Raw genomic sequence first — 24517 nt, 5'->3', positions numbered from 1 at the left:
TCCAAACACGACCCATCACACAGGATTGAAAGTAAAAGTGCTGGTGCGCACTTTAATTACAGCACACCCTCGCTATAACGAACCTGTTGGGGTCCAAGCCTTTTGTTCGTTATATCGAGGGGTTCATTATAACGAAAGGACAATCAAAATGAACAATAAACTGTTGGAGTAAGTTAATGAGATGAGATTGTGAATACAAGTAGAATTACACATACCTGTTAGTCTCATGTATGCAATATTCTGCCTTTGTTTTATCCTGTTCGTTAAAGAATTAAAATGCAGTACAAAAAAGCAAAAATCCCAGACTGAAGCTGAACATTTATTCAAAATCAATCTGACACAAATCGTTTCAAAGTGCACCAAATCTTAATCCAACATGCAAGAATTACAAACTGAGCTTTTATTCCAAATCAACTCGACATGAAAAGTTTGACATGAAAAGTTCCTTAATTTTTTATCCTCAATTTTTGTTGTTTGTTTTTTCTTTCATCAATTTTGCTTTGTTGCCTGGTTGCTTAACAAGCCAAAAAAGTGTCTTGACAACCTATATTCACGACAGATATATGCCTGCGTTACTCCTTTTTTCAAATGATCAATATAGTTTCCAGCTTTGTTGCAACATAAAATTATTTATGTTTTGGAGGCATAGTTACACAGCACACATATTTATTAAGACAAAAGAGTTGACTTCAATGCGAGGTGGCATCCTATGCAAACAGACCGGGATGTTGACAGTGTGGGTTTTATATTAACTTTGTTATATTTTTTAATTTGGGGTCCAGGGCCAGGTTTGGTATAGCTGAAGGTTTGTTATAATGAAGGGCGTTGTAGCGAGGGTGTACTGTATTACAAAATAAATCTAAACAAAATAAACACCGAGCTCATTCGGAGCGCTAACTAAACATTTGTCAGGGACCGACTCTAATAAACCGGACAGCTAAGTTGTTTACCGGCTGAAAAACACAGTTTTCCGAGATGAAAACAAAAAAGTCTTCACCTTTTTAATACGATTGAGCACACTATAAACCTGGCTTCTTCACACACCCACCCTGAGCAGACTGTCTGCTCTCCTTTAATACCCTGCACCTGGCTGTAATTTACAACGATAGCCAGGTGCAGGTGATAATCAACAATAAAATAATAATCAAATGCACGTGTTTTGGCAGAGGAGATTTTAACCCCCTCCCTGCTGTGCTTCTATATATCTATCTATATATATATATATATATATATATATATATATGCTGTTCACCATAATCAATACAATATTAGTACATATATTTACCATACATATTTACAATTCTATTTTTCTGTTGTGACTTTTTTCATAAATATTTTAATTACATTTTTAAATAAATCGCATGCAGTTGTGAAATTCAAATCTTCATATGTAATAAACTTGAACATTCTTGCATGTATAAATCTAAACCATACCTTTTGTGACACAATAGAAATAATATGATAACACAAATGTTACAGCATTTTTTAATACCTTGCTTCTGCATTTTGGGTGTTATTGACTTTTAACTTTTTAAAGCTTTCAAATTGAAAATTAATAAAGCTTTTAAAGTTGATTACTATATATATATATATATATAAATAAATAAAAAAAAAACCATTGTGCTTTTAAAAAGGAAACTGGCTGCAAACAAAAGTTTGATAAATTACCTGTAGCCCTCCCCTTGTCACCAGTTGTTTTCTACTGTTAGAAAGAAGCAGCAAACATCTCGCTCTGTGAACAGGGTGAGTAATGGAGGGGTGTTTTTTGTCTGTCTATTTTGATTCATTACTGAGCAGATCGATAGAAACCATAGTAGAAATAAGTCATCTGTCATACCTACTAAATCGCCCCTTCAAACCCTAATGAGCAATTACTTAGATATAACTGTCCTGTTTGTAAAAAAAAAACAAACAAAAAAAAAACACAAATTACGGATTGCTGTAATATTAAGTATTCATGTGTTACTGTGAAAACAGAGTGGACAATATATATTTGGTCAGTACATTAACTTAATGTCTAATGGTCTATTCAAAAAGGAAGAAAAAAAAGGACATTTGAAATGTTAGTTCTCTGCCTGTTAACTGATAACACAAGCTATAATTAAGAGTGATATTCTGACTTTTTCAACTAAAGTAAGGCACACCATGTTAAAGTATGCAGTGTTCCTTAAATCTGTTAACTGTTTGTAGCTGTTTGAGAGTGAATGGATAGCTGCACTTTGCATTCTGTGGCAGTAAAGAGGCAGCACGAACACCTTAAGCATCTCCATTGTATTCTGTGATTATCTCAATAAACTTCCAATACAGGTGTTCTCCAGAAAAATTTACTGTTTCACTGACACATTGATTTAACCTTAATAATGCATCTCTTTTTCACATCCATTTTACTTTTATTTTCCCACAAAACTCGCCTTTCTAGTTTGAATTATTTGTGGGCTGGCACTGTTGCTGGAGTAATTAGACTGGTTAAATGTGTAAGATTTGAAATGTGTTCATGCTGTTTTAGGGCACTTCTGTAGCTTATGAATGGGTTTCATTTCGCCTAGAATGTACTGGAGACGGCTCTTTCCTATTGGTAGATAATACATTGTGTATTGCTTAAAAGCATAAGTGCACAACAGTTCTGAAGATTTTTGCTAAACTAAAATAAATCTTCTGAACTCTTTCAGCACCAAGTACCTTAACTGAAAAACTACCCTCAGTAACAGAGTGGGTGTTTTACTCTGAAAAATGATATTTTTCCTATAACTAAAGAATTCTGCAGTTTTTGAATGGAGCTGTCTTTCCTTGACCTGTGTACCTGGCTGCAGTGTTATCTATAACTATAAAACGCTCAATAGTGCTGAATATAGAAATACTAAAACATTATTTTTCAATGTCTTCTTTTTAAAAGACATTAATAAAGGCTTCTAGTTGACACGTTGAATTATTTAAGTTTATTTTAGTTTTTTTTCTGAAGTCTGCAGTGTTGTAAAAGTTGAAAATGTATAAGAAATATAAAACAAAGTATATGAGAAAAATCTTGTGAGCTGTAAAAGAACATTCATTTCTACGTATATGCACATCCATGCAGTAGCTTTAATGATTTAAAAAAATAATAATATAAAAATTAGCCTACAGCATGGATTTGAGCTAAAGTAATTCCTCATAACCATATATGTGTGATTTATGGAATTATTTAAATTTAGGTCAGCATATTTAACCACCATCAAATCCCCTTCCCTGTATGATTCCTGTCCAGTTTCTTTAAGTATGGTCTTTGGAGACATTTACAATTTAGAGACTGATTTAAATGCAGCAGTAGATTTCATTTCCCAGCTTGATGGCAGGGTACTAGTATAAATTATCTGAAGAAACACAGAGCCTGGTGAACTTCAAACAACCACTCGACTGTGTGGCGGGTGTAGGGGGCAGCCCTGGGGCTTCGTATGAGAGTATTAGCAAGCTGTGCAGGAGCGCTTCTTTAATGGGGTCTTGCAAGGCTTTAATGCACAAAGCGTTGTGCTGCTTGGGTTTCCTTGCTTTGAAAGCAGTTGGTTATTTTAAAGTGTAGGAGAACAAGCTTTTCTTTTCTTTTCATGCATGTAAAGCAGTTCTTTCTGCATTTGGAAAGTAAAAACTAGCCCAGGTTTGTCACCTTACAGTACAGCTCATTGTTTCTCTATACGTATGGAAATGTATTATTATTGTTAAGTCTGTATTTCTCACTTGTATTTTTTTTATGATGTTGGTGGTTTGTAGGCTTTTGCAAAACTTCCTTTGCTTAAAGCCCTACCCTTTTTGACATTTGTTGCATTGTGCTTTGTATGTTATGGTAATTTATCCTTCAGAATCTAAAATATAGCCATGAATACAAAATAAAAAAAATATATATATATATATATATATCTATATATATATAATATAAAATGATACAACTTGGGTTTGTCTGATCTCTAGATTGATGTCTGTGAGATGATGTAAACTCATTGATAATTATATTTATATAGAACAAAATGTTTAGAAAATCTGTTTGGCTTTACAGTCAACCAAAAATAACTGCTAAGCCTTTAAAAGGAACATATATTTGTCATATTAAACAGAAGAACAGAGATATAGTTTTTACCGCAGGTTGCTTTGTTGGATTTTAAGATGGTAGATGTACCTTCTAGTTCTCAGATAGTGTGATTGACCTGTGTCTTGTATGAAGTTGGGGGATGGCCTATAAAATATAACATGTGCTAAAAATTAAAAGATTTAAAGATGTAACCACCTGTCATGATGTTTAAGTTTAAAAGCAATAGGATTAGCAAGGAATCTCCTTTACCACAGTGGCCCAGGCGAGACACCTCAAGACTTGATTTAAAAACCAAATACATTGTCTATCCTTTGTAATTGTATCCAGTAAACCATATGCAAATGCAGTTATGTGCTCTTGTTATTGGTCTATGATTTATAACAGCAGTGATTTATATTAATTTATTGATGGCTTTGCTATTGATCTACTTTGTGTTATTGGTTGTTCTAGTTTAACACTAAGACAGCTGTGGTATGGGGAAGGCAAGGGGAATGAAAAGATTGTTAAATATTAACTGTGTTCTCCAATTTCAGAGGCTTGGCAGCTGGAGAGGATAATGGGCAGAGGGGTTACATGCTGACATTCGTCATTGCATACCTTCGGGTAGGTCACTCTCCCATCTCAATTGTATATTCCCACTTCAAACCTGTCGTAGATTTAAGAAAAATAAAAAGCCTAGGAGCCTTTTAAAGCAGAGCATTTCTTTGGAGCTGAAAGCATCAGTGCACAAAATTGAACAGCCATAAAGAGATTTTGTCAAGCCACACAACAGCTTAGGTCAAACAGAGTCCCAAATACATCTGACTTGAAAGAGCACCCCACTTCTTTGCCTCTGAGGTTATCTACAAGCTCCAAAACTTCTACATCTCCTGGAAATCCTAGTCACTTTGAGTTATTGGCCAGAAGTTTGGATTCAGATGTGATACTTATCGTATGCAATTTACATTTTTTTTCTTCACGTATGCTTGTATTCAACAGTATATTTGAGGTATTTTGTAGTATTTTTTATGTTCGTAACATTGTACTGCTGTACTATGTAAAATAAAAGTACACTTTTTGATAAGAGTGTTTCTAAAAAAACAAAAATAAAACCGAGATCTTTGTAGATATGCTGGTAGCTATGTGTCGCCTAAGGGGTCTTGTAAACCGCTATATATAAATCTGATTATATAATACTAAGTGACCCTACAGTATGAAATTGACAAGAGTAGCTAGAAGTCAGAGATCTAAAGGGTCCATGTATTGTGTGAATGATGGATTTTAGCTGTCTGAAAAATCGAGTGAAATGTCTTGATTTTTTAAGATAAATATGCAAATTCAAAGAAGTGCACATTACCCACAATCTTTATTATAAAACTGTGCTGAGAGCTTTGAATTGGTAATGTTCAGGATGTGTTTAAAGCATTCTGGCATCAAAGGTACAGGATCTGTATTGAATGTTTACATAGTTGACACAGAAGATGTCTTTAAGCTTTCACAACATGTACTGTGCAGTTTGCCTGTCATAGCCTGTCTCTCTCCCTTTTTTGGTAGGACCTGGGGATGGATTACTATGTTATAGGAGAATCATTTGAAACCTCTGTACCCTGGGACAGGTAAAACAAATGAAGGTGTTATATTATTGCCATAATAAAGTAGAAACCCTCAATTACGACCATCAAGAAGACAGCGGAGAATGATTTATTTATGGAGAACTGGCCTTAAACAGAGGGAGATCTTAAGATTGTGAGAAACAGTCTATGGTTTGTACCTCACATAGTGCATATTGGTAGTTCTAGCCACTTCTATGATGCCTGAGCAATGGCTGTTGCACCCAGACACATGATACCAATGATAGTTACATTATATATTTGACAGGGCTAAAATAGCTGCATAGGCTTTACAGTGCTGTGCTCTTAGTAAGTAGGATTTAGAGCATGTCCTGCCAGTAGGATGTTTTTCACATATACTATAATGATGTATTGCACACTGAAAACTCTTGATAACAGACAGCTAATACAAATGAGGGACTGCTACAGCTATCAGAAATAGGGGCCATTAAAAGACAAACATGGACTTCAGGGACAGCTGCTTCCACGATAAGGTCTTTCCTCGCCTAAGGAGATAAATATGCAATTACCAAAAGTGCCAACTCATTATGTATTCTGTTTACAGTAGTTCCTGTCTGTCTAAAGTATATCCAGTATATGGTGTTTTTGTTAATGAAGAGCAGTTCAGAGGAGTGAGCGGGAGTCGGCAGGTGTACAGGAGACTGATCTGAATGCCTTCAGACTGTTGAAAGGAATAATATTGTGATATGTGTTTCACCGGTGATAACCAGAAGCTGTCTGCTTTCACTCCTACATTGAAATAACAGCAGGAATTAAAAGTAAATAAATGACATGTGAGGCAGAATTAGAACAATATTTTAATGAGGAATTCATTTAATGCAGACATTATAATTGCAGATAATTGTACGATTTATAAATGTGAAATGCGCTAACAGCATGCTTTGAATAAATACAGGGCTTGAGGCACCTTGTTAAAGTAAGCCAAGACAGTCACACTTGGTCACACTGCTCTTCTATAGTCTTAGAGGATTGGGTTGTTATGTATAGATATAATGTATGCATCTGAGCTGATGTGCTCAGAAACCTTCATGTGAACATATGCGAGGGAGGCCATTCTGCTGTGGGAGTGCAATGGGCATGAGGAGTGACAGTCATTAGTAGCCGGTGAAATCACATCACAGCAAGGCTATTGCAACAGTAATGATCTGCTGTTCTTTAAACTGTCTTCCTTTGTAATCCAGGCCATAAGGTTTCTGGGGAAAGGGTCTTATTTTCTCTGTGGGGCAGTGTGTGTCTCTCAAATGTGAAATAAGCAGTTTTTCTTCTCTTGGGTATTGAATCTTTCCTGAAATGTAAAACAAAGTGTTATTTTTTATTTTCTAGGGTACTGGACCTGTGCAGCAATGTAAAAGAGCGAATAATAAGAGAATGCAAAGAAAAAGGAGTCCAGTTTCCTCCACTGTCCACATGCAGGTACATTTTTACTGTGTATGTTAATTGGCCTCCAAATCCAAAAGGCCACTTAATAAATATATATCATGGCAAGGTAAAACATTAGTAGGCAATCTGCCCCTGCTGCCTAACCACCCAGACCACCCAATTATGCTTTGAAGTAGCTTGTTAGGGGTGTTGTTGAACCGTTTAAGTCTGGGGTTTGTGGTGTAATTCTCCAGCCTTCATCAAGCCAGCTCATTTACAGCTGCAGACCACCATCGGACCTGGCATTAGCAACATATAGGTGGGCTGGGATTAGGAGTGTCTTATTTGCCCCCTTAATTTGCACCTGCATTTTCTGCTGCAGACCCACTGTGGAGAAACTTCCCGTACAAATGGCCAGTTAACTTTGTTGGATGCCAGCCTCCTTTTAATGGGAGCCTGGGAGGAAGGTGCTATCCGTTAAATTGCGAGCAGTTTTGACCTTCCTCTTTGACCGAACCAAAGACATTGACAAGTAACAGTGCAGTCCCTTTGCTCTTGCAGGGAGATTACAGTGGCACTTGATTATTCTTCTGGCATTCATTTCCCCTGCACCCAGCAGGCAGTCTTCTGTGACAAGATTGATTTGAGCATTTAACCTCTATAAAAGTCACGGCGTCGACTGATGTGGGGATTGAGTGGAAGGCATGGTGCCCTGAGAAGGCGTCGCAAGAATAGATGTTTTTGAACAGGAACGTTTATATCAACCCTACAGAGATGACTGTGTTTTAGATTACTTTCACTTTGAAAGAAACAGAACTGCGTAGGTGGGCCTCTCTGCTGCGATATCATCTGAAAGTGTGCTAATTGTACTGAACTGCTATTTTTTACTATCACAAAAGTGCTTCAGATTAGTCTGTTAATTCCATCTGTAACAAAAACACACTGGAAATGTGAAAAAAACACCAAGTTATCAAAAGTGCCCAACCATTTAAAGTGGAGATATCAAAAACACAAGCTAAGTTAGAAGAAACAATTGAGGCAACCTTGGCCAGCACCAAGAAAATAGGCAAATGCAGCGGTGGGGGATCAAGGTTGCCCCAATTGTTTCTACTAACTTGGCTTGTGGTTTTGATGCAAGTTCGATCCGCTTTTATTGTGCCTGAAAAACACAAACCAAGTTAGTTTCACTTAATGGATAATAACACTACACACCTCTTACGTCAATAGCACCATTGTTCAACCTATATTGAATCAATGTATTGCCGTTTGGAAAGGGCAGCAGTGTGGAGTAGTGGTTAGGGCTCTGGACTCTGGACCAGAGGGTTGTGGGTTCAATCCCCAGTGGGGGACACTGCTGTTGTACCCTTGAGCAAGGTACTTTACCTAGATTGCTCCAGTAAAAACCCAACTGTATATATGTGGGTAATTGTATGTAAAATAATGTGATATCTGTATAATGTGAAACAATGTATAATGTGATATCTTGTAACAATTGTAAGTCGCCCTGGATAAGGGCGTCTGCTAAGAAATAAATAATAATAAAAAATAATAATAATAATAAATGTAAATAGTAGCCTAGTCTGTTGAAAGGGTTAAGATGTGAATCTGTGTAGCATAGCGGTTATGTAGTTGGAGTGAAAGTATTTTCAGTCCAATTACAGTAGTTAGGGTTCAGATACTGCCTTTTTTATATATACTATAATGAACCTGTTGGGGTCCAAGCCTTTTGTTCATTATATTGAGGGGTTCGTTATAGTAAAAGGACAATCAAAATGAACGATAAACTGTTGGAGTAATTTAATGAGATGAAATTGTGAATACATTGTGAATTACATGTACTTGTTCATCTCATGTATGCAGTATTCTGCCTTTGCTTTATCTTTTTCGTTAAAGAATGAAAACATCGTACAAAAAACAAGAATCCCAAATTGAAGATGCACTTTTATTTAAAATCAGTCTGACATGAATTGTTTCAAAATGCACCAAATCTTAATCCAACATGCAAGAATATCAAACTGATCTTTTATTCCAAATCAACCCGACATGAAGAGATCCTCATGTTTTTTTTTTGTTGTTGTTTTTTTCTTTTAATCAATTTTGCCTTGCCGCATGGTTGCTGATACGATCAGTATAGTTTCCAGCTTTGTTAAAATAAAATGATTTACGTTTCAGATGCGTAGTTACACAGCGCACTCTTTTTATTGAGACAAAAGACTTGAATTCACTGCAGAGGTGGCATCCCGTGTTTACAGACCGGGATGTTGACAGTGTGTGTTTATTAAGTTTTCTTGTTTTTTGTATTTGGGGTCCAAGGGCCCTTGTGTGTGTGTGTGTGTATATGTATATATACTGTTGAGTGCTGGTCGGTCGGTTGGTCGGTCGGTCGGTCGGTCAGTCGGTCGGTCGGTGTCTCTCTCTCTGTCTGTCTGTCTGTCTGTCTGTCTCTCTCTCTGTCTGTCTGTCTCTCTGTCTGTCTCTCTCTCTGTCTGTCTCTCTGTCTCTCTGTCTCTCTGTCTCTCTCTCTCTCTCTCTCTCTCTCTCTCTCTCTCTCTCTCTCTTTATATATATATATATATATATATATATATATATATATATATATATATATATATATATATATATATATATATAGAGAGAGAGAGAGAATCTATAATCTATCTATCTATATATATATAGTGTGCAAAAGTATGTATGTTCAATGAAAGTGTCTTTCATATCAACTACATTTTTTTCACGTTAAAATGTGTTTGTTACACATAAATAAAATACATTATACAATAAAATACATGTTTTTTTTAAATTTGCAATATAAACCCTGTGTGGGAATCAAACCCAAGACATGCTTCCAATGCAGCTTCCAATGCAGATACCCTAGCTTTCACTCCACAAAGTTTGTACTTCCATTTCACAGCATTTGGAAGTAGTGTAGCAGTAAAGTTACAGTTTTTAACAAGCAACGAGACAAACAAGATTTTGTAAATGATTTTGTATTATGCCGATTTGTATTGCAAGCTTTCATCTGATTTTGAAAACTGTCATAATAACCTTGGTCTGTTCATTTAGTATATTGTAACATTTTCATGTTTAAGAAGTAGTACTCAGGGAGACGGTGTTGAATTCTCAAAATGTTTATTTTATTTGAAACTACAGAGAATTCCTGTTGGGCCGTAATTCACAGGACCAAAATAATAACCCTACTCATTCACTCACTCCCCTTTCCCATGCTAAGTAATGGCGTGACCCGTTCCCCTTACAATACATATGACATATAAAAGACAGACGAGACAAACTGAACAGACAAGTCCTGCAACAAAGCAATTGTCCGGGTCATAGTATATATTTTAATTTGAAAGTAAAAATATATGAAAGCATGATGACCTTTATGTACAAAAATCTTCAATAATATACAATTGAACAAAAAAATACGTTTAATGCAATTTTTAAAAAATTGTTTGTGTGTGTGCATATACAGTATATAATATACTGTGATAATAATAAATGGTGGTAGTCAATCGGCTAATGTACCAGTAAAGATCAAGTTTAAACTCTAGATCAGGTTTATTCCTTATGTAATGTACAGGGCTGTTTAATCAAATGAAACTACATGGGCTGATGGCTATTAAATAGCATGATAATGTGATGAGATTAAAAGTGACAGGCCAGGCAGGCTGAAGCCATATTTGTGAAAACATTACTAGAATTGAGGTCAGAGGTAAGTAATGAAAAACCTGACCCATTATTGCATTTTCTAAATACTTTTATTAAAATGTATGTTTCGCTGTCCAGGAGACTAATGCTTTAAAAATCTACTGCCTGAAACTGTATGGGAGAACCATACATTGAGTAAAATCAGACTGCACTTTCCATCAAAGCAGGGAATATGAATCTGAATTCATTTAACACGTGCATTAAAATGCTGTAACTTGCACAGGCGATTTCAGAAACCCATATAATATATGCTTGATAGAATTCTAAAACTAAGATGCTTTGTGAAGCTGAAGCAATATTAAAAGTGGAGGTCAAAAAATATTCTAGCTGTCATTTTTCAAGATCTAGGGTGCTAAGTATTTGTGAATAAACCACCATTTGGTACATCCCTGATAATTTGTGTCCTAATGTAAGTTGCTATGCTGTGTATTTGCACATGAACGCTAACACCTCTGTTCTCTCATTATCTAGGGTGACACAGACCTATGATGCAGGTGCTTGTGTTTACTTCTACTTTGCCTTTAATTACAGAGGACTCAGTGATCCCGTCCATGTTTATGATCAAATTGAGGTAATCTTACATTTATTTATATTTAATGGAGTAAATCTGATGAGACCACAATGAGATTTGTTAAAAAAAATTTTTTTTAAATAAGAGTATAGTTTAACTTGGTGATCTAAACAGGGCGGGTATAGAGAGATGTGTTGCCATTTTCCAGGTACAAACCTTGTTGTTTTAATTGTTTCTTCAGCATGCTGCTCGAGAAGAAATTCTTGCCAATGGAGGAAGCCTTTCACATCATCACGGAGGTAACTGCAGTTCTTGTATAGTATATTGGTCTTATCCAGCTGCAGATTGCTGCAGTAGCTTTTCCCTTTGAAATCTTTAGTCTGTAACACAGCTGGAAATGCAACTACCCGCTGGACTAAGTCAATATCTATTGTCTTAAATGGTGGATCTTCTTTTTTTTTTTTTTTTTTTGTTAGTCATTATACCCAGCTGAGGATACATAACCCTGGTGATAGTGAAATAGTTTTAGCTATCCAGAGTCAGAAGATACTTCTCCCTGCTGTGAACATCAAGTATTTATACCAGTGCATTATTTAAAAAACTTGTTCTGTGTCTAATAGTATAGACACAGCCTTTGTCCTTTCTTTAATACATTACATATTGCATGAGTCTTCTGTCTCCAGATCAGATTGTAGAGGCTGCCACCCACTTGTTTGCTATAGTTTAGCAGCTGCAATGGCTACTGTCATAGTTTTACTATAGTTATTAGTGGCCAAAATATGCATTTTAATGAGTCGACATGTTGTCTTTTAGGTATCCTACAAACTACAACTAATGAACAAATAACAATCCCATATGTATTAATATAGTATGTAAATTGAGTGACCAACTGGGAGCCTAATTATATACCTGGTACGATGAGTTACAATTATTTATTTATTTATTTATTTATTTATTTATTTAGGTTTATATAATACATCCCCCATTTGGCTAGACTAAAAACAGTACCCTATCAGGTTTAAACAATACGGTTACCTTATCTGTATTTCCATCCAACTTATTGTTTTTTATGTATCACTCCACGCTATTAATCACTCATGTCAAAAGCCCCCATGTAATGAATTAGTTAGGATATTAAATCCCAATTTTTATTAAAGGAGGGAAACTTCTAAATTAAAAGGTTGGTAATAAAAGAAAAGTCTGCTTGCTTCTGTAAATGATCCTATTGTTATCAGTGTTATTTACTAACCCACAGGCCTTACAGTGACATTCTCAGTTGAGCATTTAACTGTCATTGAGAGAAAGGAGAATATTGATGCCATTTCTCATGTAGTGCCTAGCTTGTAATTGTGATTAATAACAGTTGGGTTTGCTATCTGGATATAGACAGACTGGTTTGTCTGCCCACAATCACGCTGTGACAAATGGAGCTAGTTTAACTCAGTTTTGTGTATCAAAGAAAACAGATGTAGTCTGGGACTGTGGGGTGGGGTGGGGGGGGGGCAGTACAGGAAATATACATTTTTAACCGAGTGTTTACAGCAATCCTTCTGTGTGCAGAGCGTACTTCTCACTGACCAGAGTATGAATCTAGTAAAAATAAATTGAATCAGTTCCATGTCCACGATTTACTATAGTATCTTACTGTCTGCATTTTTTTAAAATGTTGTTGTTTTTATTTATTTATTTTTTGTAGCTTTTATACTTTTTAATTTTTTTTTTTTTAATCTTTGTGTAAGAATGTAATTGTAAGGGTTTATTAGGTCATGAAGGTGAAATGGAAAGGTTCCAGAACATTCATCACCCCAAAATAAATCAATCGTTCTTGCTAATTTACCTTATTGTACAGCACTCGCTGGCTGCCCTTTTAAAATTGATACTTTCTAGCAGTAATATTAAGCTTGCACAGCCTTTTGTAGTAAAAAACTTTTGTTTCCTTTTCATGCTTTGTGAAAGTCTGTGACATGTTTTGAGAATCCCCAACATAGTTTGTACATAGCTTTACATTTGTCATCTGCTTGATAAAAATCCCTATTAGATTTATTACATTAACACCATAAACTGAGGAAATTTGACAAGACAGATGTGTAAATTATCACTGTGACAGAGCTAATGATGCACTCCGAGCACCTTCTGTTTTGTTTTGTTCTTTGGCTGTGGGGGGGAGCTTCTTTCTTTGGAGCCACACAAGCGAGTTGGTTAAATATTCAAGGGCTGTTCATTCAGTGGCTGCTCCGTGATGTCAGGGTAATTCCTTCTAAAGCTGCGTGCACGGAGAGTGGAAGAGACGGTCTGGCAGTCTTGCGCCCTGCAGTGGCTCTAGTGTGTTCCATCTTGTCAGATAATGCTGTTTGCATCTATTCTGACTGATTTACATTTATAACCACAAGCCACTTTTCACTAAGGCTGTATTAACAAGTGCAGTTAAGGGTGAACCTTTATCTCCCTAATCTCCTTCAGCATTGGTAATCAGGGAGGCAACAAGCCAAGGGACTCTGATGTCAGTGATACGGCATAGAGGGACCTGTCCTGCATGGTATTTAAGAGTGAAATGGATCTTGTTGATTTCATGGCTTTACGGTTTTGATTTGAACAACAATAAAAAAAAAAATAACAAAATAATTTTGATTAATAATGCTTTAAGGTAAAACCAATTCTGCTCACTCATGCTTTCAGTGTCTGGAAGTTAAATGCCTCAGCATATGTAGCAGGTATCACTTGTCATGCCTATTCTTTGCTGCTTATTGGAAAAGCACAATCAGTATGATAGAGGCCCTCGCTGTAGACTGGCAAATCTGTAGTAATGTGCAGTTTTGCTGGAAAGTCCTTTAGGATGTATACCTGGCTTAAAGGTGTCCTGTTGAGTTGGCTTTCAAGGTAAAAAATAGTGACATAGTGGGCTTTCTAGTTGCTCACTGTTTTATGCTTCGTTATTTTAAGCATCAATATCTGCCACAACTTTCATTACGTGCTAGATAATTGAGTACAACAACGATTTGGTATTAAGACTTTATGACAAATGATCTACTGGTAATGATCTCTATGGAGCATATTAATGCTGTTATTAACCAAACAAATATTTTTGTAATTTTTTAAAATGTGTTTTTTAGGTTATATTTGGGTCTCAATCACTTAGGCTACTTGACATAGGCCTTCATATTGTATTTAAAGAGAGATTAAAGATGACAAAGTTTCTTTAGCTTTTAGAGGGCATCTGACTGTAGGATAATGGAGGATGTGCAAAAAACCTGATTGGTTGAGACAATCTGTGAGATTTATAACACATTAGCCACCTCAGTCTAACTGTAAAAACCTTTAATCTCAGAGGATGCATCAATGTTGTGCCCCAAGAGTTTGGTATTTAGATTCCTGCTAAATTTGACTTCCTACAACATTTATTGAAGGGGAAATTGTGAATGGTTCACAATACTCCTCCTCCTCATCATCCTCATCCTCATCATCATCATCATCATCATCATCATCATCATCTTGAAAAAGAAATTAGCCTTTTAATAGCCTTATTTTAGCAAGTGGTGGGAAATTGAGTTCTACAAGGAATTTCTGGAGTGTGTTGAGTTTTTTTTTTTTTCTTATTCACTAGGCTTTAGCAGCCCATAGATGGAATAATTCACATTTATAATATAGCGATAATGTAACAATGCAGCAATGCATCGAATTCCAAAAAGGGGAAACTTAACCAGGCACAAGTCTTGTTTCCAAGTTGCATGACCAGTGTTATAAAATAACATTATTATTATTACTAACAAACATATAATATCTAAAACTAATAGACTTGCTTGCATACATTGCTATAATAAACTACAATGCACATTTGAAGACATGTCTGCTCTGTATGGAGACCAGGGAAATCTGTATGCACAACATTCCACGGAGTATGGGTTAGATGACCTTGAGTGGCCTGGAAATCTGCAGAAGTAATTTCTTCATGGATGAATAGCATGTTCTGGATCCAGGCCCTCATAATGGCTAGGCCACTTCAGGTACTAATTGTATACTGGCCTCAGCAGACACAATAAAGGTATATTGCGGGGTGGGGCATTGCATACAGTACATAGGGCTTAATGCTCTGAAAACACATTCTGTTAGTGATGAATAATCAGTCATTGTGGAGGCCGGTTTTGATCAGATCCATGTAGCTATCACTCTGGTGTCTATAAAAATGGCCCGTCATCTGCTTCTGAGTTTCATCTAGATATCCCAGCTTGCTCAGAAACTAGACAGTGTGCAGCGCAGGCTTCCTTTGGGAACACACTGAGCCTAATGAGTTTGATAGTCTGCTGGGCTCCATAAATCACAGAATGCAAAACATTTCTCATTTTTGAATGAAAACATTTATCACACAGTGTTTATTCACTCACACTTGCAAGATTGATCGTCTCCCAACCGCCTGGTGAACACTCAAGCATTCTCTGTTGTTTTTTCCAGTGGGCAAACTGCGGAAGCACTGGCTGCAGGAGACCATCTCGGATGTCGGCCTGGGAATGCTGAGGTCTGTAAAAGAATACGTGGACCCCAACAACATTTTTGGAAATAGAAACCTCCTATAAGAAGCACTTTTTTTTTTCTTCTTTTCATTTTACTACCAGAGACAAAGTTGAAAATAACATTACTAAAAAAATAAAATAAATAAATAAAGCTTTATTGCACTCCGTAAACTGGATTTGGAGTACGGATGCCTTTGTTCATAGTGTGTAGCTTTGAGCAAAGACATTGCTAGAGTGCTAAATCACACACTGTTCCATTCCTGTGTTTATAGGCTTTGTGTTTTATATACCAATTTCTATTACTCTGCTTGGTAATGTGTATATTTGCACTTACACTGCTGCAACAGTCCTCTCATGTTCTATCTAAAATCATCCTCGCTGTCATGTTTTTTTGTTTTTGTTTTACTCAAGTTAATAAAATATATGATATTATAATGACTTGCTCCCTATGGTGCACGTCACATGCAATCATTTGTCACAAAATTTCCTGGCACAGTGTCTTAAATTAGAAATAATAAGTAGATACTGTAGAATACAATGCCAACTGAAATGTAAGCAATTTGAAAATTGCGCCTAAATATTTATTTGTATTGCCATTGTTAGGTGTTTCTTTATGAAGTTCAAATTTTACATTTAGTTTTGTAGCCTTGTTTTGAGTGATGTTTATCTAAAGAATGTCATGAAAGCAACGGCAGATGCAGAACCATTCATTAACACCCATTTATGTATTTGTGCCTTTAGCTCCTTAGTCAATTTCCCTTTCAGCATGAGCATATTAATTTTAAATATCAGTAGTCTGCAGTGATGGGAAAAGCTTATTCATGCTTTATGGAAGGAGCGGTTAAGGATGTGCAACACACTAGCCAGTAAGTGCTTATTGGAATAGCACTGTGCCTTACATTGGTCAGTTATAACCATATTTTTTTTAAATTTACTGTCACTTTTTCTCTTTTGCGAAGGGATTTTAAACTAGCCTAGTTGCTATGATTGGAATACTGTTCACAAATAAGTACATGTTCTCCAAAAATTAAAAATGCATTTATTTATTGTTTTACATAAAACAAATGCATACCGTTTGCACTTGATCGTAGTGTGTTTTGTTTTTTTTGTTAGCATTTCTCCATGCCATCGGGTTAATTGCTTGGTTTAAAGACTTCCATGTTTCCTTTGACAGAAGTGTATGTAAACAGGGCTTTAATGAGAAAAGGAATCTATGTCTGTGTGTACAAAGAATATTCAATTGAACTAAACAGCAGTGGCTCTTTGTTACCAAGGTTATGAAAAACAAATATCCAACAGTGCATGTGAGTCCCTCTAGTGTTTCTCTTTCTGGAAACATATGTACAATGTCAGGGGTTTTAAAATATATATATATATATATATATATATATATATATATATATATATATATATATATATATATATATATATATATATATATATATTTATAAAAAGTACACTCAACTTAATGAATCCCCCCCTCCCCATCTTAAATTGTGAGATTTAAAAAACAACCAAAAAACTTAAAATGTATTTTTGCTGTGACAGATACCTGTCTACACAGCATTTACTGCAGACCTTAACTACAGTACAGTGCAAAGCACAACTGTGTAAAAAGACTAGGGTATGTCTTTCAGTGTAATGTACTGTTAATGCATCAATGCATGAAGATTTCGAATTAAGGCTAGACTTGCCTTTATTTTTTTATTTTTTTTTGGTTTTGGAGTTTGTTTATTTTTTTTTTATTATTTTTTTTTTTTTAATTTTCTGTTAAGAACCTTATTGTTTTATAAGGAAAATATTTACCTGCAAATTGCCAGGAACCAGCATTAAAATGTTTGTAATACTTTTTTTTTCATTCTAAGATTAGCAGAGGCAACATCTTGCCTGCAGTTTTAGTTTGTCTGAAAGTCCACTGCATTCTCACCAGCACTGTTTATTTAGAGAGGAACACCTTCTCCTGCAAGTTACCTGGAAAACCAATCACAGCCAAATTGCATTTTGTTATCATATAATGAATATGTATGGTTTTTGTAAACATGTTGGCAGATGACTGAGAACTACAGAATCACGATGCACATGTTAATAGCTGCAACATTTCAGAGGCAGTAAAATGTTATGTTACTAAATTGTATTTTTCACATCACTCAAAAATAAATAGAAATTAATCTTGTCTTTTTGAAAAAAAAAAATAGTACTGTATGTACATCTTATACCGATTTAAATATTTGTGACTGGTAATATAAATAATACCTGTACTTATAAAACTAAACGTGACGGGCAGAAACTTTATGAAGTTCAGTATGTATTTTTTCTAGTAATAGTTTTGAATGAATGTATTCTTAATCATGAACGTGTGCTGCTTATAAACAGTAAGGATCTGTAAGATGGGAAATTTGCCTGCACGTGACGCCCAAAAATGTAATATTTACTATGGAAGTGGTTTCTTCTTTACTGGAGCTACTATAGGGTGTACTTGCATTCTGTTTTTTCACATGTATATCAATTCCTAAGTATGTGAGCAGTTTTGCTCATTTTTCTTACTTTGAATACATTTTTATTATTATTATTATTATAATGTGACCTTGAACATACTTCTATAGTAAATATTTAATTTATGGCTGTATTCTAGATCCTTGTCCTTTTCAAATGAATGTTGCTACATTGATTTAATTCTATTGAAAAGGCAGCATTCACACAGCAATTCCATTCTTGTGAAGTGTTATAATATACCTATAGTATGTTATCCTAGGTATATGGAGTTGAATTTTTAAAGCATTTTCTGTCAGTATATACTGTACCCTGGAACTAACAATGTAAATGCTGTAAGCAAATAGGATGAAGTAAAACTTAAGTATGATGTGTTGTACTATTTACACTGTTAATAAATTTAGTACCTCCTTTTTCTGATTTTGGCCTTAACTGTCTTCTTTTTTTTAAGTTCCCATACTGTTCTAGCAATAGCAGTTATGATTAAGCTCTTGGTTATTTCTGTGTATGTTTCCATTTCAGTTTAAGCACAGTCCAGGAAATTAAGACTGGCATAAATATTAACTTCCCCTTTTTTTCTGAACTGTCGCCAACCCAATTAATGTAACTTAAAAAAATAAATGTGTAATTCTCTGGTGACACTTTGAAGTCCGACATGTTTTAAAAACCGGTGACTTTATTTGTCATGTTGTGTTTTTTTTTCGGATGATGTATTCCTAGTAAGTTTTTACAATAATATCGGCACAATAAACAGACTTAAACAGTCTGTTGGGTTGTAATGTCGTGAATGAAAACTTGACAAGGATATAATAAGCGGTGGATGATGGGTATTTCAGACAGTGAATCCGCTTTGTGAAAAATACCAAATAAATTAGTCTTTTTTTTTTTAATGCTTTTAATACTATGTCCAGAAAAACAAAGTCATTCGTGTTATAGGCCAGGTTGTGTGTGAAAAAAAAACCCTGCTCCAAAAGCTTACTGATGATCTTTTCCAGCAGGGCGACAGAATCGAACAGCCAAATTGTGATAATTGGGTACATTTTAAATAATAAAATAGTCTGCTTTGGTAATTGTTCATCTCCAGGGATTTGCATAATGATTTATGGATATATGGGGGCTGATGTAAACAACTGCGGCTGCCTAGCAACCAGGAAATTATTTTGCACTGCGGCCAAAGTAAGCTTAAGAGTAACGCAAATTACACAACACTCACAAATATCTTGTTAATGAGGGTCGAAATGATTGCCGCCTGTGCATCGAGCTATTTAGCAGCTGCACTTACAGCCCAGAGGTGAGGTGAGTTAAGAGTACAGAGAGCAGTAGGCGCTACATGAGATTTGTGGAGCACGAAAATAAAACCAAACAAAAAAAAATATGGCAGAGTAAGGGCAACAAAGTCCTCTTTGCGCATGGAAAATAAATGTTTTCTGAGGAGGAGAGGAGAGCCCTTATGGCTGAGGTCACAGCATGAAATTGAGTTATTTGGGAAAAGCCTCCGCCAACATCAGTTATGCTACCAAAGAGGCCAATATGGTCCTCTAGTGGAGAAAGTAAATGCTGTTGGTGTTACGAGGAGGACAGTCAACCAGGTGATGGAAAGGTGGCAGGACCTGCGACAGCGAACAAAAGCAAAACTCGCAACACAGCACAGGCATGCAGCAGGAACAGGAGAAGGACTGCCATCCACATCACAACTGACACCACTGGAGAGGCAAGCGGAGAGGACAATCCATCCCAAACAAAGTGACCCTGGGTTTGAATATGCAGGGTCTTCTCCTGCCTGTCCTCAAAAAGAGCCAAGCATCGCCGCATCAGGTACTACAGCAGAACATTCTGAGACCGATAACAGATCTCTGAACGTGTGTGGTTCTATACAGCTCTTAATTACTTTATTCTGCAATGGTTTGCACCTTGTCAGAGAAGATGCAAAGTTTTTGGAGGGTCAGCAATTCCACTAGTGCAAGGCAAAATCCTTCCATCTCAGTATAATGTTTGCACCCGCTTAGTATTCCGGATCCCTGCCCAATTCCATACTCTTTTCTTTATTTGAATACATTTCAATATCATTTAAATATTTTAATGATGGTAAAGTGCTAATTTGATAGCGGGTGCAGAATGCCAGGTGAAAATCATTCTTTACATATGCCACATTTTTTTAGTGACTGCTAAAGTTCCACTTTTTGCCAGCTAAACACAGTTTTTTGGCAGCAATAGGGTGTTTTGCAGCTGCAAATCACTTTGCATGTATTCTTACATCGGCCCCATGATCTTCAATTGCATCTTACTGAATAATGAAATAGGTGTTTGATGATGTATTGCAATACATATTCACACAATTTTCATATATTTTTTTTTAAATTTTGGAACAATAGAATACTTTCTTAGGCAGTGGATGTTCTGTTGAAATAGCTCATCTGTTTCATCAAAACCTCCCAGAGTTTAAAGCAAATGTGGATATATAAAAAATATTTAACTTAGTAGACCTTGAACTATGTGTCTTGTCCACTTTGTTATGAAAGGTTTAATGCTAAATAAATACATTTTTCCAAGATTTAGGAAGGCTAAATATGCGTCAGTTTCTGGAACTTCCCACTACGGACAGGAGTTTCACTTGTGAGAGCTGACAGATGGTTGATGGAGAAAGTCACATCTGCTCCACATTTGGGGCCTTTTAATTCCCAAACCTGACAAGTTTGTTTTTGTCTGTTACACTACCATTTCACTTCCTTGAGGAAGCTTGATTGCTTTGGGTACAATTTAGCATGGCTTGCCCCTTTTTGGAAGGTAAGACTGTTCCAACATTGTATTATTTTAAGGCTGAACATTTACAAGTAACTTCTAACCTACACATTTTGTAAAGAAGCTACTATATGAATACAAAGTTAAGAATATAGATTGTGTGGAGCACAGTGCATGCAGTATAAAATATTTAATAAAGCAATAGAACCCTCAGAAGAGGGCTTTACCCGCCTGGTAAGGCCTACGTCGTGTCGTTAAGGCGAGAGCATTTAACATAATTCAAAGGGCCTTACAAGATGGTAATGCCCTCTTCTGGGGGTTATATTGCTATTATAAAATGGCTGCGTTTATAAAAAAAATAAAGTCGTTTTTATTTTCGTGATTTTATGTAAGCATTAGTTTTTGTTGCTGAATGTAAACAAACATTTTCCTTGAGTAATGTGGTTTGCTTAGAATTCCATATGTGGTCAAGTAGCCTTCAGGATTCAGTATCCCAGCAGTGGACAATGTCACGTCGTGGGTGTTTCTAATAGCCTAAAAAATAACTCCGTACTAAAAATAATCGATTATATGTAGCTGTTCTTCAGTTCAGGTACCTCTTACACAATAGCAAACATGGTTTCAGAACTGTTTGTTTTTATCTATTAAAAAATGTAAAACATGTTAGAATAAAATCGTCTTTTTTTTTTTTTTTTTTACTGTATTACATTTAAATTCATAGATTGAACGTGTAGGACAGTGAGGAAGCAGACTCAGGCTACATTGACAGACAACATTCAGAGGGTATGTACTAGGATGGAGATATTCTTTCATCAAGCAGAAAAAAGGTACAGTAAATTACATACATTATTACTGTATTTACTGTACAAATTTGCCAGCGCATTGATTTGGAACAGTGATTAAACATAGGTTGAACAATAACATTCAAGGTTCTTTACCAGAGATTAGGGACCTCATATTGACCAATCAGGTTAAAGGAAATTGCCAATCCATTTTCTAATCACCGTTTAAGACTGCAATTTGGGATTGGAATGGTTCTACGAGCATAGGGGCATGACCTCTAATGATTTTATCTGTAGTAGACAGGTAACCATGTAATCCCACTGTGGCATTAAGACATCCCTCAGAGAATTCATAAATCATGTGATATAGGATTTGTTGTACAAGAAGAAACTGTAATGCTAATTACGTCTTTAAATCAATTCTCCTGGTTTAAGATATTGGACTTGGATATTGGAGTGTCCTGGCTGTCAGACAGCAGTTCAAAGAACCATACATGGTTTAATCAATATAATGGACTTGAAGAAGTTGTAAATAGGGCTTGTTTGGTATGGATAACACAGGGCGATACTTTATCTAATTTGTGATTACAAACTATGGTTAAGTATGTGTTTCAGAAATACTGTACACAGTGTGTCTTGTTTATAGTAAAGCAAACCATTCATTTTAGAATGTGACATAGATTTTACTCATGATAGTATTTTTCACATGCAGTTCAGTCAGCATTCAACATTTTACCTATCGTGCCTCCAACCAAATGCCCTATTGTGTGAATTAGCTCTGACTATAGTAGTTCCAAGGTCATTAACCAAGGTATTATGCAAGTATTCCAGTAGATGTATTCCACCCACTTACTGCAGCACACATCAACACTCACTCTCTGTAGCAGCTCAGCCATTTCCTTGGTCACAAGTTTGTTTGTTTTTTTCCTCCAGTTTTTCATTTGCTTATCTTGAATATTTTGTCTTTATTTTATTGTCACTTGATTATAATAATGTACTCCCAAGGGCATCATTTTGAGCTGGAACTTGAACACATATACCATCTCGACCCTACTCCCACACACTTCCTTGCTTGCTTTCCCCTTCTAAACCTCAGCACTGCTACAGACCAGTGTCGGGTACAAGTCAAAAGCACTTCCTTATCAAATGTTTTTGGTTTTTTAGAGATTAAAACAGTTGATATAAGCATGTATCACAGCTGTTTTGATATGCTTGCTTTTGCTTCTTGGCCTTGCCTTTCAGGGCACTCGGTGCTACCTCCATATTTAATTTGATTGACAGAAATGAGGTGGAGGAGGAAGTTAAATACTATTAGTAGCTGCCATTGAATGAAGGTTGACATGAATGTGGGAGTTACCTCCTCTGTCCAATGTCTACTTTTGGTGATGGTTGCAAGGATATTCCTGTCAATCAAATTATAATTTTTGCAGGTGTATTTAGAGAAACTTCGTATAGGATTTCATTCTGGCTGTATGGATATGATTTATTTGTATTTTCTTTTTAGTTTATTGTTGATCTTGTTTCACATATTACAATTATTGTGAGATTGTCTTGAAAAGCACTTTATAATAATTAATTAGTTGATGCTTTTTAAAATTGTTTAAAACTTTTGTAAACTACCCTTTTTTTTGGTTGTTTTGTAATTCCCTCTCAGTCGGCTGAGGAAAGGAAATAAATGAAGTTTCTATTTACTGAAACTGAATTAGCCGAGTCCTAATTTACAAGTGTCTCTGCAACACACATCTTTAATTAAACAGAGAATATTCTGAGTTAGTTCATTATTGCTTCAGAGAAGCGAAGGGTGACCTTCTGACAACTAGCGAGGTGGAAATAATGAATCTGGTCAATTAAGAAACAGGGAGATTAAACTGGATGATGGAATCCTTCTGTGGGGATTATTTCATTCAGTGTGCAGGCTGTGTGTTGATTAGACAAACAAATTGCCCCCTTTTTTTCTTATATGCTAAATTAAAGAAAGTATATTTTTAAGATCATACTGAGGTGAACATCAGTCAATCGTGACTTGTACAAAAGGTCTTTGTCTAGTTCATTTTCTTTCTTGAGCTCTGGGTAGGTTTCACATCCCTACTTTAAGAACAAACAGCTGCATCTGTTACCTCAGTCCAAACCATTTATATCATGGTATTATAAGTAATTAGGAATACTTATAAAGTTGAAAATGCACATTCCAAATAAATAGTAAATTAATGTATTCACTTGTGAAATATATTTAGTGTTTGAGACTTGTTTCTTTATGTACACTCAACACTTTATTTATGAACTTAAACATATATTAGTGGTTTCTAATGATTCATTCTGTGACTTAAATTAATTTTAAAAATAAACAAAAAAAGAGGATAATATTTGCTGAGACAGTAATGTTGGTAATATTTATTGTTTTTGCCCCAATCCAAGACTAAAAGTTTAGACAAATTTAGTCATTCTGTTTCTGTGTTTAATCGTGCAATATTTTTAAAGCAAAAAAACAAATATTCTATTCTGCATCAAATGCTAACATTAAAATCAAAAGCTTAATTTATTAACACCTGACAATGCAAGATACACTGTAAAACCAGATCAATGTATCAGTTTTTCCTTTAAGAAATATATTAATGGTTGATTTAAACAAAAAACTGTTGTTCTGGGATATATGCATGCATTTCTCACAACTTACCACTAGGAGTCAATATTGTAACATACCAGACAAATCTGTCCTTCAACCCATAAACAAAGACTCAGAGTAAAAGCTCACTGTA

At 35.6% G+C, this 24517-nt stretch overlaps 1 protein-coding gene across 1 annotated transcript in view; it reads left to right on the top strand.

Moving 5' to 3' along the window:
• LOC117409646 (alkyldihydroxyacetonephosphate synthase, peroxisomal-like) overlaps positions 1 to 16218 on the top strand; it is a 42463-nt gene extending 26245 nt beyond the window's left edge. Inside the window, exons 15-20 of the mRNA XM_034015961.3 lie at positions 4591 to 4660; positions 5591 to 5652; positions 6991 to 7080; positions 11206 to 11305; positions 11487 to 11544; positions 15692 to 16218. Of these exons, the coding sequence (XP_033871852.3) occupies positions 4591 to 4660; positions 5591 to 5652; positions 6991 to 7080; positions 11206 to 11305; positions 11487 to 11544; positions 15692 to 15813 (502 nt within the window). The 3' untranslated portion in view covers positions 15814 to 16218. The remainder of the gene's footprint in view (positions 1 to 4590; positions 4661 to 5590; positions 5653 to 6990; positions 7081 to 11205; positions 11306 to 11486; positions 11545 to 15691) is intronic.
• Positions 16219 to 24517: the final 8299 nt, after the last annotated feature.

Source organism: Acipenser ruthenus, chromosome 10, assembly GCF_902713425.1.
Source record: "Acipenser ruthenus chromosome 10, fAciRut3.2 maternal haplotype, whole genome shotgun sequence".
Lineage (NCBI taxonomy): Eukaryota > Metazoa > Chordata > Actinopteri > Acipenseriformes > Acipenseridae > Acipenser > Acipenser ruthenus.
The sequence above is the reverse complement of the archived record's forward strand: the minus strand, read 5'-3'. Positions and strand labels throughout refer to the sequence as shown.